Source organism: Bos indicus, chromosome 7, assembly GCF_029378745.1.
Source record: "Bos indicus isolate NIAB-ARS_2022 breed Sahiwal x Tharparkar chromosome 7, NIAB-ARS_B.indTharparkar_mat_pri_1.0, whole genome shotgun sequence".
NCBI lineage: Eukaryota > Metazoa > Chordata > Mammalia > Artiodactyla > Bovidae > Bos > Bos indicus.
The window spans coordinates 43,666,306-43,682,028 of NC_091766.1; the positions used below are offsets into that span (position 1 = coordinate 43,666,306).

Consider the following 15,723-nt stretch of genomic DNA (forward strand, 5'->3'; position numbering starts at 1 on the left):
GCTGGGCAGTGGAGGAGCCAGGGTTCTCCCGGCTCCTGAGCCTGGCTTTGGATCAGGAGAAAAGCCAGCCATGACCACTCCACCAGGGGTGGAGGGGCTGCTGGAGTGGGGTGGGTGGGACCAGCGCTCTCGCTCACACTGCTGGGGCCTGATCCTCAGGAGACCCCGCTAAGGGCCACAGGGAAGCCACCCAGCATCATTCTCACTTTCTGGCCCCGGGAGACGATGAATTTGAGGGAGGCTCCCAGCACACGGACACAAAACCCCCGGATTTGGACTGACACAAAGCCCTAGCCATACTTGCCTGACACGCTTTATTCGATGCCACCCACAGAAGCCTCCCGCAGCCTCCTAGCTCCTCCCCTCAGGGTTGCAGCGGAGGGGCTTTCCTGGGGCCTGTGGCTACCTGGGCAGTGGTACTGCAGCCTGCACGGGGCAGTGCCCAGTCCTCAAGGCTTTGTGCTTTGACTGAACTTGGGAGGACGGGGTCAGCCAGCCTCCCGGGCTGGTGTCCTCAAGAGGGAGCCGGCAGTGTGACCCGGCCCCTGGAGGGTCCCAAGGCCACTACCACCCCGCCAGCAGGCCACCACAGCCCAGGGAGTCCGGACAAACGAGGCAGTGACCCGGGCCTCTCCTGACAGTCGTGGCTGCAGGTGCGGCAGGCATGGGACAGGTCTGGCATTCACAGGCCACACTGGCCATGGCTCAAGCCTCCAGGCTGATGGATGGGCTGCAGCGAGGGTGCTGGCCGGGATCCACTCAGGCAGCAGGGTCTCCCTTCGCCCAGGCCCTTGGGCTGCTGGGACTGGGGCAATGCGACTCTGCTCGCCTTGTTCTGTGGAGGCCGCTGCCCAGGCCAGCAGGAAATGCACCTGGTGAGACCCAGGCCCAAGGGTGGCGCTACCCTGGAGCCTGGCCTGAGTCTGGCTGTGAGCAGTTAGTTCTCCGTCCATGGTGCTGACCATCAGGCTAGGCCAAGTCGGAGACAGCGAGATCTTCAGGTGCCGAGGCCCGAGTTCCCGTCCGTGTGTGGCCAACACAAGGTTCGCAGCAACGGAGACGTTTGGCCCCTGGGGGACCGTGAGTTTATTGTGGGTGTGCTGCGCCCGGCTGGTGGGCCTGGGGAGCCATCCTGTACTGCTTCTGGGAGCGCTGACATGTAGCCTGGGACATCACCCCTCAAGGGCACAAGTCAGAGGCGAGACTGTTCCACACACATTTCTCCAGTCCTGGGGAGCCTCGCAGGCAGCCTGGTGGCAGTTGTCCTGTGTGAGGAGCTCAGGGCAGTGGCCGTGGGGACCAGGCTGGCCTGAGTGCAGCATGGAGCAACCACCTGAGCAGGGGGCCTCCTGTGGACGGGCTGGGCCCTTCAGAGAAGCAGATGTGGGGGGTCCGTCAGGCGAGGGGCTGTCCTTCAGCCAAGCTCCTGCGGCCCAGGGGAGGGGGCACACCAGGGCAGGGTGAGGGCCGAGTCTGAGGTGGCCCCATGTGGGCGGGCTGGCAGGCGGGGCCCCTGCAGAAATAGATTGGGTGGCGTGAGTGCCTGGCCAGCCCAGAGCTGCTGCCGCAGGCACAAAAGGCCAGGCCTGGTGGCACCTGCTCTAGACGTGCTCCATCTCTGGGTCCTGGTCGGGCTCCTCCTCCTCCTCGTCCTCGTCCTCCTCGTCGTCAGCGCCCGCCCTGTCCAATGGTGCCTCACCGTCCCGGGCCAGCTCCTCCACGTGAGCCAGCATGTCGGCCATCAGCGCCTCCTCCAGCCGCTTGCGGACTTGCTGCACCAGCTCTTCCTGCTTCCTGGGGACACAGGGACCCAGTGGCCAGGGTTTCCCAGTCTCAGACAGACCCCAGCCCCACGCTGTCCCACCTGCGTTTGCTGCTGCCCCTCCCCAAACCAGCTCTGCCAAGAGGGCCACTGTCAACCTGGGCCCACGACCCCTGGGCCCTCCCTGCCTCCTCCACGCCTGCCCCCTCTATGTGGACGAGACTTCCTACCATCACCAACCCATCCTTGGTGCCCCCACACTGATGGCCAAGAGTGCCCCCTGCAGGCAGGACCAAGGCCACAGTCCCACGTGGTCCCCACCTTGCTGACTCTATTTCTCCAAGTGGTGCTTTAAACGTCGCCCAGACTCTTACACAGTTGTCTTGACCTATCACTTCTGTCACCTCCTGCCCATTCCCTCCATGTGAGGCCTGTGTGTGTGTGGTCTAAGCAGGGGTCCTCACCTCTCATGGGGCTCCCCTCTCGCCAACCCCCAGCACTCCAGCCAGGTGTGGCTGCTCTGCCTTGCAGTCTTCTGTGCACCCCCCACCCAGAGCCCCTTGAGGGGCTCAGAGCCCAGCACAGAGAAGCTGCTGCATGGCCAAGAGACCTGGCCTCTCTGGAGCACATAGCCTGTGGGGAGGGAGGAGCAAGGGGCAACTACCTGATGTCCTCATCAGTCACCATAAAGGCCTTGCAGAGCGGCTGGGCCGTGTTGAGCCACACCCCAGGGTTCTTCTCCACAGCGGCTGAGAGCTGCCCGGTGATGGGCGTGGTGCTGGTGTGCAGGGCGCTGGCGATGGCCGACAGCAGTGTCTCGTCTGTGCAGCCAGGACCCACTCCTGCTGGGCATGGGGGACGGTCACCAGCCTTGTCCCCTCAGCCCTTCTACAGGTTCGTCCTGAACCTCTCTCTGCGGGTGGGCAGCCCGTGGTGACACAGGAGCACGAGCTGCCCTCGCAGCGACAGCAGGGAAACCAGACCCCCAAGGCTTCTCAGGACCAGTGACTGTCCCGTCCCGAGGGTCAAGTGCACCCTGGCTGGCCCCAGGCTGGGGGACCCAGAGCCTTGTCCCTCCTCTGTCCCCTTGCTCCCCCTGTGGCAGGTCACCTTGCAGACCCTTGGGGAGGTCCATGGTCTTCACCAGCTCCTCTGCGATGTCAAAGGCATTCAGGCCGCTCAGCTTCTTCTCCCAGAAAAGCTGCCACCAGACACATATCAGGCGAGGGGATTCCCAGGCCACTCGCCCCCACAGCAGGCAACACGGGGGCTGGGCTGGGGTCTCAGCCTGACCTCTAACCCCACACTTGATGGGGCTGTTTGCACCCCAGGGCAGAGAAACCCCAACCCCGTTTCCAGCAGGATAAACACCCCAGACATCTGACTTGCTGCTGGATGGTCTGTGGTCCCTTCACCCCGGGGTTGGGGGTCAGGAGGCCCAGTCTCCACCTGAGCTGAGCCCGGGCCTGAGGCCCTGGGCATACAGTGAGCTTGCACCCTCAGGCTTTACCTTGAGACCTGGGAAGGGTGTCTAAGGGGTAAAGACCTAAATGGGAGAGTGGGAACACAGAGGTTTCTGACCTGTTAACCGGACAGCTGCAGCCCACATGGCACCGAGGGCACAGCCCATAGTGGGATCCCTGCCCTGCGGGTCTCCCAAGTGTCCCTCCTGTGCCAGCCATGGCCTCCCGACCCAGGCCAGTACCCCCACACCCAGCTATCTACTGGGTGTTTGTAAACACATGTGAAAACGTGGTAAGTCTTGGTTTTTGGAAAACAGTTCACAACACTGCATATGTGAAACATCATTGACCTGCTCGTGACAGTGGCGGCCCAGGTGGCCCCTTGTGTGTGTGGGTGGGGGGGGTGGGGAGACTGCTTCCCGTGGGACTGCACTCCAGGATGACGGCTCCTGATCACAGTGCTGGGGGCCCTGGGCCCACCAACTGGGCTCTGAAGAGTGGACTGAACTCCAGAGCCCACCTGACCCAGAGCCAGGCCTGCCACCGCAAGCAATCAAGGTGTGTGTGTGGGCTCACCTGCCGGGGCTGCTCCACAGCCTTCTGGGGGTCGCTCTTCACCTTGTTGCTGGGGTGGTTGGTGATCTTGGTCACTGGCTGCTTAAAGATGGATGCTGTTTGCCTGACCGGGAGGGCCGTGTTCAGGTCAGGCTTGCCCTGTGGAGACGGGATGGGGCAGGTCCTCAGAGTGCATCCCTGTCAGTGAGGAAGCTGTGCTCCAGGGCTTCAGGGTCCCCAGCACACCCCAGCACCCCTGGACCAGAGGCAGTGCTATGCCCAGGCCTGGGCTGACGTGCTGCCCTCGGTGAACTTGGCCAGGGGCTGTGGACACACACCTGCCCCCTCCTGCCTCGTGGCCCCGTCCTCTGCAGAGCATGGGCCAGGTGCCCTTAGCCACCTCTGTCCTGCAATCAGGGCAGGGGACAAAGTCCCTGAACACTTGTTTATTGGAGACTTGTAGACACTACAGGCGCCAGGTGCCCAAGCACAGACCGCAGCTGGGCCTCTCCTGGGCAGGTGACGGGCAGGTCCCGATCTTCCTTCTGCTTTTCCATAGCCGCCGAGTCTCCCCCAAGGAGCAGCCAGGCATCTAACTCCAGGATGGGGGGTGAGGGATGGTGGGGGGGGGGTGAGTCCCTCCCTCCCGCCCCCAGCAGCAGCTCCCACGGGCTCACCTTGACCTGGCTTGGGGAGTCGTAGCGCACCCGCTGCCGGCCCTTGTTCACCTTGCTCATTAGCATCTTGCCCGTGCGGAAGTCAAAGGTGCTCAAGTCCATGGAGCCGCCCAGGTAGCGTGCCAGCTGAGGCTTGCTTCGGAACTTCTTCCCGCTTGGGCTGCGGACACAGAGGGTCAGCGGAGGCCAGGTACCCACTCCCCCAGCACAGCAGATGCCAAGGCCAAGAGCAGGGACAAACGCCCCCGCCTATGGCAGGATGGGGCCAGCCCTGGGAGCCTGGCTGACATTTTTGGAACATTCCGGAAGCAGACCATGTGTTAGGAAGCCTGAGCCCTGGCTATGAGGCTCTGCAACCTGCACAGCCCATGGACGGGGCCAGGCCTCGCCTCGCCTGGCCTCTCAGAGCTCACACTGCAGGTGACCAGCATGGGACCCTGCACCAGCAGTAAGGACTGGTCACTGGGGACAAAGACCGGTGTGGCCACTTTGAGAAACAATCCAGCAGTTCCTCTAATGGTTACAGAGCAAGTCCACCTCTAAGTATCCAAGAGGAACCACGACACACGTCCACAAAAACAGATGCCTCGTCACTCACGGAAGCTGACTTACACTGGCCAAGGGAAATGTCCTGGATGTCCCTCGACCAGGGAACCTCACTCAGCCACGAAAATCCCAAGAACTAGTGAGTTGTACACATGAAGCCTCCAGCAGGCCTGGCACCCATCCAGAACATCTTGTTGCTCTCTGTCCCTGTCACTCTCCATCTGAGGCTGATGAGGGCTGCATTTTGTAGACCTCCCCTGAAGGCCTTTAGTCTGAGCTCATGCCAGCGCACACCTGCCCCCTCCAGGTGTCCCTGAGTACTGCAGATCAGCAACAAAAGCGGGCAGCATGGAACCCATGCTGACTATCAGCTGGGCAATGCCAGCTCTCCCCTCCACACCTCCCACCCCAGAGTTCCAAGGCTGCCGGGGACTCTTCTGGAAGATCCACTTTTCCCTTACTCCCTGTGCTGGCTGACGTGAACAGAGTTCACGTCCTGACTCCAGCTTCATGGGCAGAGGCAGGACCTCGACAAGCCCTTGCCCCCACCCACTGCTGTCCTGCTCACACAAGGCCAGGGAAACAGAAACCCAGGCTTCAGATCTAGGGCTGGGGAGCAGGGGTATGGGTCAGAGGTAGTTGAGGTCTAGGGCTGTTTTTGGAATAACAGAAGGGTCTAACTCTGACCATGGTGACAGGTGCACTGTGTGACCTGTATGCTTTACACAGGTGACAGTACAGATGGCTCCTACCTCAGTAAAGCTCTCACAATAGTGAAAGTGAGGCCAAGTAGGTGGGGGCTGCCAGCAGCTGGAGAGCTAATGGATGTGGGTCTCTTCTGGGTGACAAGAACATTCCAGAACTATAGTGGTGACGGCTGCACCATGTGTGTGAATGTCCTAAAAACTGCTGAGCTGGACACTTTTAAAAACTGAATTGTGCAAAACATGAACTATATATCCTTTTTAAAAACAGTTTTTGCAGACTTGTATTGGGACATAAAAATGTCCAAGGTGTTTTATCCAATGAAACAAAAATCTAGATTTGGTAAAACCTGACATACAGAACAAGAGTGGCCTTTCTACAGAACAAGGGCCACCCCGGGGAGCAGATGGACAGCCAGAAGCCAGATGGAGGGCCCCCTGAAGCACTGGGGTATTGTGGGGGTGGGAGCCAGTGCCCAGCATGGACACAGGGCTGTGGGAGGGGTAAGGAGTAGGCAGCAACCCCAGGCCTATAAGGGAGCTTGTAAGGTCTTGTGAGGTCTTAAGAGCAAGACACAGCTGGTTCCAGCCAAGCCGAGCCTGCTGTTCAGGGAAGGGGGCCGACCTGCTGAGCACCACCTACTTTCCTAAGTGTATTCCCACCTTTAAAATGGGCTCCAAAAAGTCCTCTGTGTTCCACTCACCCTAAAGAGTGACGCTAACTGCCAAGTCCTCAACTTCCTGCCTGGACTGTAAATGACAGCCACAGCTGGAGTCAGCTGCTTCATCCTCATCTCCCAGTCCTCAGGGCCCAGTTGCCAAGCTGGAGGCGGGTGTGTGTGTATAATCCCTCCCCAAGTATGTGAGGTGACACCACTTCTCCTGCAAAGAACACTGTCTCCCCACCACTCTGTGGACCAGGACACCACGGTTCCATGTGCCCAGGGGCCGGGCTAGGATCCAAGGGCAGCTATGTCCGACTCAACAGTCCAGACAGCTGCCTTCCCTCAGCAAGAAGAGTACCAGGGAAATCCACATGTTCCTGCCCCGGCACCTGGCTCCACATCGGGGGCTGAGAGGGCCAAGGACCCATATCCCAGAGAACACTGAGGGTTTCCTATCACAGCCCCCGGACCTCCCACTTCCTGAGACCAGGCAGGTCACCCAGACCAGAGGCCTGGGAGAGGCACTGGACCCCACACCCCCATTCTGTCTGAGGCCCTCACCTCTCATGGGAGCTATCCAGTCCCACTCTGGAGGCTTTCCCTACCACCAGATCCCAGTGCTCAGGACCAGGGCCTTGGCGTGGGGTGCCACTGTCAGAGGCCCTGAGAGGCTCCCAGGTAGGGAGCAGGTGGGGACGAGACCTCAGATGATGGCAGTACGGGGCCTTTCAGCCACTCTGGCCATGGTTCAGCTCCTGAGCCTCCTCACAGGCTCCTCCCACCGCCTGGACACTCCTCCTGGCTCCAAGGCCCGGCTCAGCTCTAGACCACCTATTCAGACAAACCCTCGCTGACCCACCCCCAGCTCAGCTAGGCACCCTGTCATTCACCCCTCACAGACCCCTGCATCTCTGCATATGTCACCACCTGTAACTATGAAAGCAATGGGGCACTTGATGACTGGGGCACCAGCTGTCACCCAGGAGAGGAGACCCAGTTCTTGTTCCCAGCTGAATGGTCAGCAGTTGCTACAGAGGCATCTACTAAATTAACAATGGATTAAAGGCACAGAGACCTGCCTCAGTCTTTGGATCTAAAAGGAAGAAGTAAGTACACAAGTGTGCTTGGAATTAAATGAGGGCACGTGGTTCTTAGCCAGAGGCCACTTCAGGCACCTAGGAGGACAGAACTAGGATTCAAGTTTTCTAAAGAGCCAGCCATGCAGTCAGATACAATGAAGGGGAATATACATACAGGCCCTTAAGAGATGCTGATTGTAACCCCACTATCTCCTGCTTGACCTTTCCAGACTACAGCCAATCACAGTGTACACTGGAGGGCTACCAGCGCTTTTCCGACGTGAGAACCTGAGCTTGTCCTGGGCGAACTGCCATCCCTTTCCTGCTCACTTCCCTCACTCCTCCCAAAAGGCGGCTAGCAAAGGCCCTGGACCTGCTGCACACACCTCACCACCTGGCAGGCATTCAACACGTGGCAGGTGTCCTGCCTGCCTGCCTCCCTTTAGCCAGGGTCCTGAAGCAAAGGGGAGGGAGCCATCAAAGCCGGCTCAGAAACAAAGCATCTTCACCAATCAGAAAAAAAAAAGGAACAGAAAAGCAAACCGCAGGTGGTTGACGGTCTGAGGCTGGGGTTCCAGCCTCTTATTGTGTCACAGAGGTGTGGGTCCGTGCTACCTCACCCAGCCCAAGGGCAGGTCTCCCTCCAGTTTGGGTATGGGGGGGTTCACAAAGACCGCGTCCCCGGTCTGGGGACTACAAGGGCCACTACCCACGGTCCGAAGGACAGAAGGGCGGACCTTAAAAGACACGCAGCTCTGGAGCCCAGTAGCCCTGGTAAGGAGCCAGGAACCTGCATCCCTAGGCAGCCTTCCCTAGTTCCCCAGAACCAATACTGCTTCCGGAAACCCTGGCTCCCCATCCGCCCAGGCTGCGCCTGGCCCGGGAGAGCCCCACGCGGATCAAAGGGACACCCCAGCCCCCACCCCCGCCTCCCAGCGGCATCTGGCTCGAGCCGGGGTGCCCCTTGCCCAGCCGGCCGCTTCGCTGCGGCAGCCGAACAAAAGCCTCCGCGCGCCCGGGACCGGTTCCAGGGCCATGCGGCCGCGTGGGAAGCGCAAGCGCACTGAGACAGGGCCTCGCCGGGCACGCACGCGCACCGGGCTCGGCCCAGCCGGGCACGCACGCGCAATGGGCAAAGCGCCCGCCGCACGCCGGCACGCACGCACGCACGCACGCACAACGCACGCGCGGGGCCCAGGCCGCGGCCCCGGTCCGGGAGCCCAGGCCGCCGCAGAGGCCGCTGGGAGGCGCCCGTTGGGGCCCTGCCCGGCCGGCACGTTCATTCACCTATAGTAAAAGACATCCCTGTGGCCGGCCGACAGCCCCGACCTTCTGGGCACTTCTTCCCTCTCCCAGCCCTGCGGGAGCGCCGGGCACTCCCACCTCTTCCGCTCCATCGCGCCCGGGTCCTCGGCCCGCCGCCGGCGCCGCCGCTGCCGCCCGGACCCCCGCTCGCCGCCGCCTTAGCTGCCTCCGCCGCTGCCGCCGCCACTTGCCGCGGCTGTTCCGGCCCGCAGGCCCCCACCCTCCGCCCCCAGCCGGGCGCGCGCCGGCTTTGCCGCCCTCTCGGCCCCCTCCCCGCGCTCGCCAGCCCCCGCTCGGGGGGCCCGCTCCGCCCACCCGCCCGCGCGCGGGGCCCCGTGCTGCGCAGGCGCCGCGGAGGCCCCGCCCGGACCGCGGCCTCCGGCCCCGCCCCCTTAACGGCGGCGCCAATCAGCGTGCTTCCTGGAGGCGGGGCCTGCGGCGGCGCGCGGCTTGTCTGCTATGCGCGTGCGCTTTGGGCGGTCCACGCGTTCCTCTTAGCGCTGGGTCTCCGCTGCCCTCCTTGAGTGGTCTTTTCCCCGAACCTCCTCCGCGGTCCCTCTGGTGTTTCGGGATGCCAGTCCAGTGCCGGATTGCCATCCTGCTGCTCCCCTAGTCTCGTCATTGGCATGCACGTCTAGGCGCATTGTAGGTGACCACCCACCTCCACACCCCAAGGCCCACCCGACGCTTTAATGACACCTCAGAACCCAGGCGCCAGCCCCTTCTTCCGCCTCCTCCTTGGTCCACCGCCTTCTGTTTCCGTGGGCTCTAGGACCTTCCTCGGAAATTTCCCGTCCCTCTTATGTCCCTTCACACTCCCCTGGGCGCTCCCCTGGCTCCGCTGCTCCCCCAGGGCTGAGCCGGGGCGGTCCAGGGCAGGTATTTCAGAAAAGACTTCTGAGTGAGTGGCCGAAGCTATGGTCAGTGCCAGGGGTGAGCTGGGCCTCCCGTCAGGCTTTTCCGGGCTTCCGGCCCCTGGGGGATGGGAGGATGCGGGTGGGAAGGGTCTGGGCTCCCCCGAGGGCAACCAGCTGGGTCCGCACGCCCTCAACTCCCTGCAAGTGCAGCCCTGGGTCTCCCGGTCCCTGCTCTGGTTGGAGGCGGTGCCTGGGCGGAACCCCCAAAGATCGCGGCGGACAGGTGCCACTTGTTTATTTAAAGTCCCTGGTAAGTGCAACTTATTCATTACGTACCTTTCTCTTCTGGGTTCCCCAAGGCGGGTAACTGGGCTGTTCTCCTACAAACGAAGGGCAGAGTGGCCGGGCAGGCACCCTGATGGGTGAGCGGTCATCCCGTTACAAAGCTGGTTTACAGCACTGGATGCTCGTGTGCAGTTCAGGCCCAAACCCAGGCCTCGAGGACCCTGGCCTTGCAGGGAGGGCAGTCCTGGTCACTGTTGTATTTTCTCCCAGCGTGTGTGACTTCGTTTTTCTTTTTTAAATCTTAGTTGCAAAGATAGACACGTGCATTGTAATCAGTGAAAGCACGGGTGAAGATGCTTAAAGGAAAAAGTTGTCATCCTTCTTGCTGCAGGAGGCCCCAGCCCTGCTTTTACTTCTCTTGGGTGCACATCAGCTGGAATTACTAGGTCATCTGGTGATCCTGTGTTCTTAATTTTTTGTTTTTATTTTTTGAGAAGGGCAAAACATTGTTTTAAACTTTGTATTTGTATACAGTTTTCAAAGGTTACTTTGCTTTTGCAGTTATTACCAAATATCGGGTGTATTCCCCTTTTGTGCAGTACATCTTTGAGCCTTACATCTTTGGGTATAGATGTTGGTACATCTATACCCAACAGTTTGTACCTCCCACTCCCCTGCCTGTATATTGCTCCTGCTCCCTCTGGCAACCACTAGTTTGTTCTCTCTCTATATATGTGAGTTTTCTTCTTTTTAGTTATATTCACTAGTTTGCTAGTATTTTTAGATTCCTCCGATGTGAGATAGCATACAGTTACTTTCTTCATCTGACTGAATTTTGTTATTTTTTATGGCTGAGTAGTATTCCATTGTATTGATACACACACACACACACACAGACATCCATATATACCACATCTTTATTATCCATTCATCTGTCAATGGACATTTAGGTTGTTTCCATGCCTTGGCTGTTGTAAACAGCCAGAGCAGTAAATAGTGCTGCTCTGAACACTGGGGTGCTTGTATATTTTTGAATTACTATTTTTATTTTTGTTTTGTTTTTTGATATATACCCAGGAGTGGAATTGCTGGATCTTATGGTAGTACTATTTTTAGTTTTCAGAGGAACCTCCCTGCTGTTCTCCACAGTGGCCGCACCAATTTACATCCCTACCAACAAGGCAGTAGAGTTCCTTTTCTCCACATCCTCACCAGCATGTTATTATTGGCAGACTTTTTGATGATAGCCATTGGGACAGTGGTGAGGTGATACCTCATTGTGGTTTTGATTGGTGTTTCTCTGATGATTGATCATGCTGAGCATTTTTCATGTGCCTACTGGCCCTTTGTTTAATTTTTGGAGGAGCAGCCAGGCTCTTGTTCACTGTGGCTGTGCCCTTTCTGTTTCCCACCGGGAGTGAACAAAGGCTCTGATCTTTCCACACCTTCCAGTGTTAGTCTGTGGGTTTTGCCAGTCGCACACAACAGGTGTGTAGTGTCAGATCACAGCATCTGACATCAAGAACCAGCCCCCGCCAGTCTCTTGCCTCTCAGGGAAGCTGACCCCAGAGCATAGATAGTGGGCCTGTGGGTGCTACTTGGCCTGAGCCAGGCCCCTGGGATTGTCCTTGAGGGACTGCCCCAGAGGCCTGATCAGGAGGGTGGCTGACCCAGGGTGCTGGTGGCAGATGCCGAGGGGAAAGGCCAGGAACACTGCATGAGAGGGAAAGGGGCTGGCCAACTCTTCTGTTGGGTGGGCGCTGGCTCTCTGAAATAAACTCTGTTTGCCTTGGCCTACTGGCCCAGTCCCTGAGCAGACACCCTCTTCTGCCCATTTCCACAAGGTGAAAGGTAGAAATCAAACCAGGAGGCTTAAACCACATGAGGACCTTGGAAAGCCTTTCAGAGGCAGGGTCTCACTCCCCTGCATCTGCTACCATGGAGGGGCTGTCCCAGGCACTGTGGGGTATGGAGCAGCATCCCTGCCCCCACTGTCCTGACTCATGCCAGGAGGACCCCCCAGTCATGATGACTACAGACATCCCCAGCCAGGGGTTCCTGCAAGCTGATACAAGGTATGCGTGGCACTCACCTCAGGGAGAAAATTTAGTGAGCACCAAAAACGTCAAGATTAATGGCACTTAATGTACTATTTTAACATTTCAAAATGAAAAAATCCTTGATGAACAAAATGTCAAGATTTTTTACTGAAGTATAGTTGATTTATAGTGTGTTTATGCTGCACAGCACAGTTACATGTAGTTATACTGCACACTCAGTTATATGTAGATATATTCTTTTTCATATTCTTTTCCATGATGGTTTATCATGGGATGTTGAATAGAGTTCTCTCTGCTATACAGTAGGATCTTGTTGTTTATCCATCCTATATATAATAGTTTGCGTCTGCTTGTCCCAAAAACTCCCAGTCCTTCCCTCCCCACTCCCTCTCGCCCTGGCAACCACAGTTCTGTTCTCTATGTCTTGGAGTCTGTTTCTGTTTCAAAGATATGTTCCTTTGTGTCATATTTTAGATTCCACATATTAAGTGACATCATATGGTATTTGTCTTTCTCTTTCTGACTTATTTTGCTTATTATGCTCATCTCTGGTTGCATCCATGTAGCTGCAAGTGGTATTATTTCTTTTTGATGGCTGATGTTCCTTTGTGTATGTGTGTATGTGTGTGTGTGTATCACATCTTCTTTATCCATTCCTCTGCTGATGGACACCTAGGTTGCTTCCATGTCTTGGCTGTTGTAAATAGTGCTGCTTTGAACATAGGATGGATGTATCTTTTCGAATTATAGTTTTTGGTATATGCCCAGGAGTGGGATTACTGGATCATATGACAACTCTTTTTTTTTTTTTGGCCACACCATGGGCTTGGGGATTTTAGATCCCCAACCAAGGATCAGATCTGGGCACTTGGTAGTGAAAACACAAGAGTCCTGACCACTGGACCACCAGGGAAGTCCCTATTTTTGGTTTTATAAGGAACCTCCATACTGTTTTCCATAGTGGCTGCACCCATTTACAGTCCCACCAACAGCGTAGGAGGGTTCCTGTTTCCACACCCTCTCCAGCATTTATTAGCTGTAGAGTTTTCTAATGATGGCCATTCTGACTGGTGTGAAGTGGTACCTCACTATTGTTGTGATTTTCATTTCTCTAATAATTAGTGATGTTGAACATCTTTTCATGTGCTTATTGGCCATCTTTGGAGAAATACCTATTTAGGACTTCTGCCTATTTTTCAATTGGATTGTTTCTGTTGTTATTGAATTGTAGGAAATGTTTATATACAAAATGTCAAAATTTTAAATACAGATTGAACAGTGCTATTTTAAAGTCTGAGACAAAATGAGGAAGATATGCCCTTTATATGTTTTTATATAGTTTTTGATGGTTTATTTTCCTCTCCTGGAATATTAAAGTGGTTGAAAAAGTTAGCCTAAATGTTGTACTTAATCCAAACCTGCATTTATTAGAATTTTACTTTTTTGGCTTTCACAGGAGGAAACTCTGATATTTTCATTAAAACTATTAACCATCATGAAAATACATAAAAACTCATGTATGGCACATTCACATTTCCTTTTGTCTCAGGCTTTGATGGGGCCTATGGGACTGTCCACACCTGCAAGTTAGAAATTGTTAAAATGAAGTGTAACTTGTCTCATAATCCATCACTTATAGGTACTCAAGTGATATCTATTAAATACAGAGATTTAGGTGATGTCTGAAATCACATCACTCCACAGATAGTTATAATGGTAGATGACAGGAACAGAATGTCTCACTCTTCCCTCACAGCTCAGTTGGTAAAGAATCCATCTGCAATCAGGAGATCCCGGTTTGATTCCTGGGTCAGGAAGATCCTTTGGAGAAGGGATAGGCTACCCACTCCCATATTCTTGGGCTTCTCTTGTGGCTCAGCTGGTAAAGAATCTGCCTGCAATGTGGGAGACCTGGGTTCGATCCCTGGGTTGGGAAGATCCCCTGGAGAAGGGAAAGGCTACCCACTCCAGTATTCTGGAGAATTCCACGGACTGTATAGTCCATGGGGTGTCAAAGAGTCGGACAGGACTGAAGCGACTTAGCAGCAGCAGACTGGTTGAGCTTCCTAGGTGGCGCTAGTGGTAAAGAACGCACCTGCCAATGCAGGAGACATAAGAGATGCAGGTTTGATCCCTGGGTTGGGAAGATCTCCTGGAGGAGTGCATGGCAACCCACTCCAGTATTGTCTGGAAAATCCTCATGGACAAGGAGCCTGGTGGGCTACAGCCCCTGGGATCACAAAGAGTGGGACACCACAAAAGCAACTGAGGGTGCATGCAGTAGACTCATTAATAAACGTTGGTACCAGGCAGCTGTTTAAAAACTGTGGATGCAGTGTGGGTTTTAATTGAAGTATAGTTGATTTATAATGTTGTGGTAGTTTCCGGTGTATAGCAAAGTGATTCAGTTATACACATGCACGTATATATTCTTTTTCATTATGGTTTATTATAAAGTGTTGAATGTAGTTCCCTGTGCTATACAGTAGGTCCTTGTTTCTTTCATATATAGCAGTGTGTGTATTGAAGAAGGCAATGGCACCCCACTCCAGTACTCTTGCCTGGAAAATCCCATGGATGGAGGAGCCTGGTAGGCTGCACTCCATGGGGTCGCTAGGAGTTGGACACAACTGAGTAGCTTCACTTTCATGCATTGCAGAAGCAAATGGCAACCCACTCCAGTATTCTTGCCTGGAGAATCCCAGGGACGGGGGAGCCTGGTGGGCTGCCGTCTATGGGGTCGCAGAGTTGGACATGACTGAAGCGACTTAGCAGCAGCAGCAGCAGCAGCAGTGTGTGTATGTTAATCCCAAACTCTTAATTTATTCCTCCCTCCCGCCCTTCTCTTTTGGTAACCATAAAGTTTGTTTCCTATGTCTGTGAGCCGATTTCATAATAAGTTTTTTTGTATCATTTTTTAAAGATTCCACATATAAGCAATACTATAGATTTGTATTTTTATGTTTTATTTTACTTATGAAAATCTCTAGGCCCATCCACGTTGCTGCAATACTTCATCCTTTTAATGGCTGAATAATATCCCATTGTATATACACCACATTACCCATTCATCTGTTGATGGACATGTAGGTTGCTTCCATGTCTTGGCTATTGTGAATAGTGCTGCTGTGAACATTGGGATCCATGCATCTTTTCAAATGAGTGTTTTCATCTTTTCCAGATATATGCCCAGGAGTGGGACTGCAGGATCCCATGGTAGTTCCACTTTTGGTTTCTTAAGGAACCTCCGTAACCACTCTCCACCATGGCTGAACCAGTTCACATTCCCACTGTCAGTATGGGAAGGTTGCCTTTTCTCTACACCTCTCCAGCAGTTATTATCTGTAGACTTTTTCATGATGAAGCTGGGTTCCTTCTGAACCGCCCTGGCCTCCAGGAAATAAACAGTAGGTGAAAAAGGCTGGTGCACAAAGTATGTAGCACACGCCACTCCTTGTGTTAAAATGTGTGAAGCTGCTCTGGACTCAAAGTATGTGTCAGCATGTCTCCCTGAAATGTGTGTGTGTATTGACACCCCAACCCCCCAGTGTGGCTGCATCTGCCGACGGGCCCCCAAGAACACCGTCAAGGTTAAATGAGGTCAAAAGGGTGCAGCCCTGATCTCCTAGAGGCAGTGTGTCCAGAGTCCCCAGAGAGCTCCCCGCTCTCAGATCAAGGAAAGGCCACATGAGGACGTGGTGAGGAGGCGGCTGAACCAGGAACCAAGCCTCCAGAAGTGAGCTCAGGCTGCAGCCTCCAGAACCA

General features: G+C 55.4%; 1 protein-coding gene and 1 long non-coding RNA gene across 3 annotated transcripts; one reads left to right on the plus strand and one right to left on the minus strand.

The window, feature by feature from the left end:
* Nucleotides 1-297: 297 nt before the first annotated feature.
* Nucleotides 298-8,989, minus strand: MBD3 (methyl-CpG binding domain protein 3). Of its 2 annotated transcripts, none has more exons than XM_070793548.1 (7): nucleotides 8,835-8,989; nucleotides 4,458-4,617; nucleotides 3,802-3,939; nucleotides 2,873-2,963; nucleotides 2,427-2,604; nucleotides 1,597-1,794; nucleotides 298-1,513 (listed from the first exon to the last, which is right to left on the minus strand). In XM_070793548.1, exons 1-6 carry the CDS (start codon nucleotides 8,846-8,848, stop codon nucleotides 1,602-1,604), a joined length of 774 nt encoding a protein of 257 aa, XP_070649649.1. In that variant the 5' UTR covers nucleotides 8,849-8,989; the 3' UTR covers nucleotides 298-1,513; nucleotides 1,597-1,601. The 2 variants fall into 2 exon arrangements, with proteins under 2 accessions (XP_070649649.1, XP_070649648.1); XM_070793547.1 differs by having other exon boundaries at nucleotides 8,739-8,897.
* A 187-nt stretch (nucleotides 8,990-9,176) lies between these two features.
* On the plus strand, nucleotides 9,177-15,448 carry LOC139184150 (uncharacterized). The gene is made up of 3 exons (XR_011567663.1): nucleotides 9,177-9,923; nucleotides 14,618-14,756; nucleotides 15,140-15,448. It is a non-coding gene; the product is annotated as an uncharacterized lncRNA (long non-coding RNA).
* The last annotated feature ends 275 nt before the right edge of the window (nucleotides 15,449-15,723 follow it).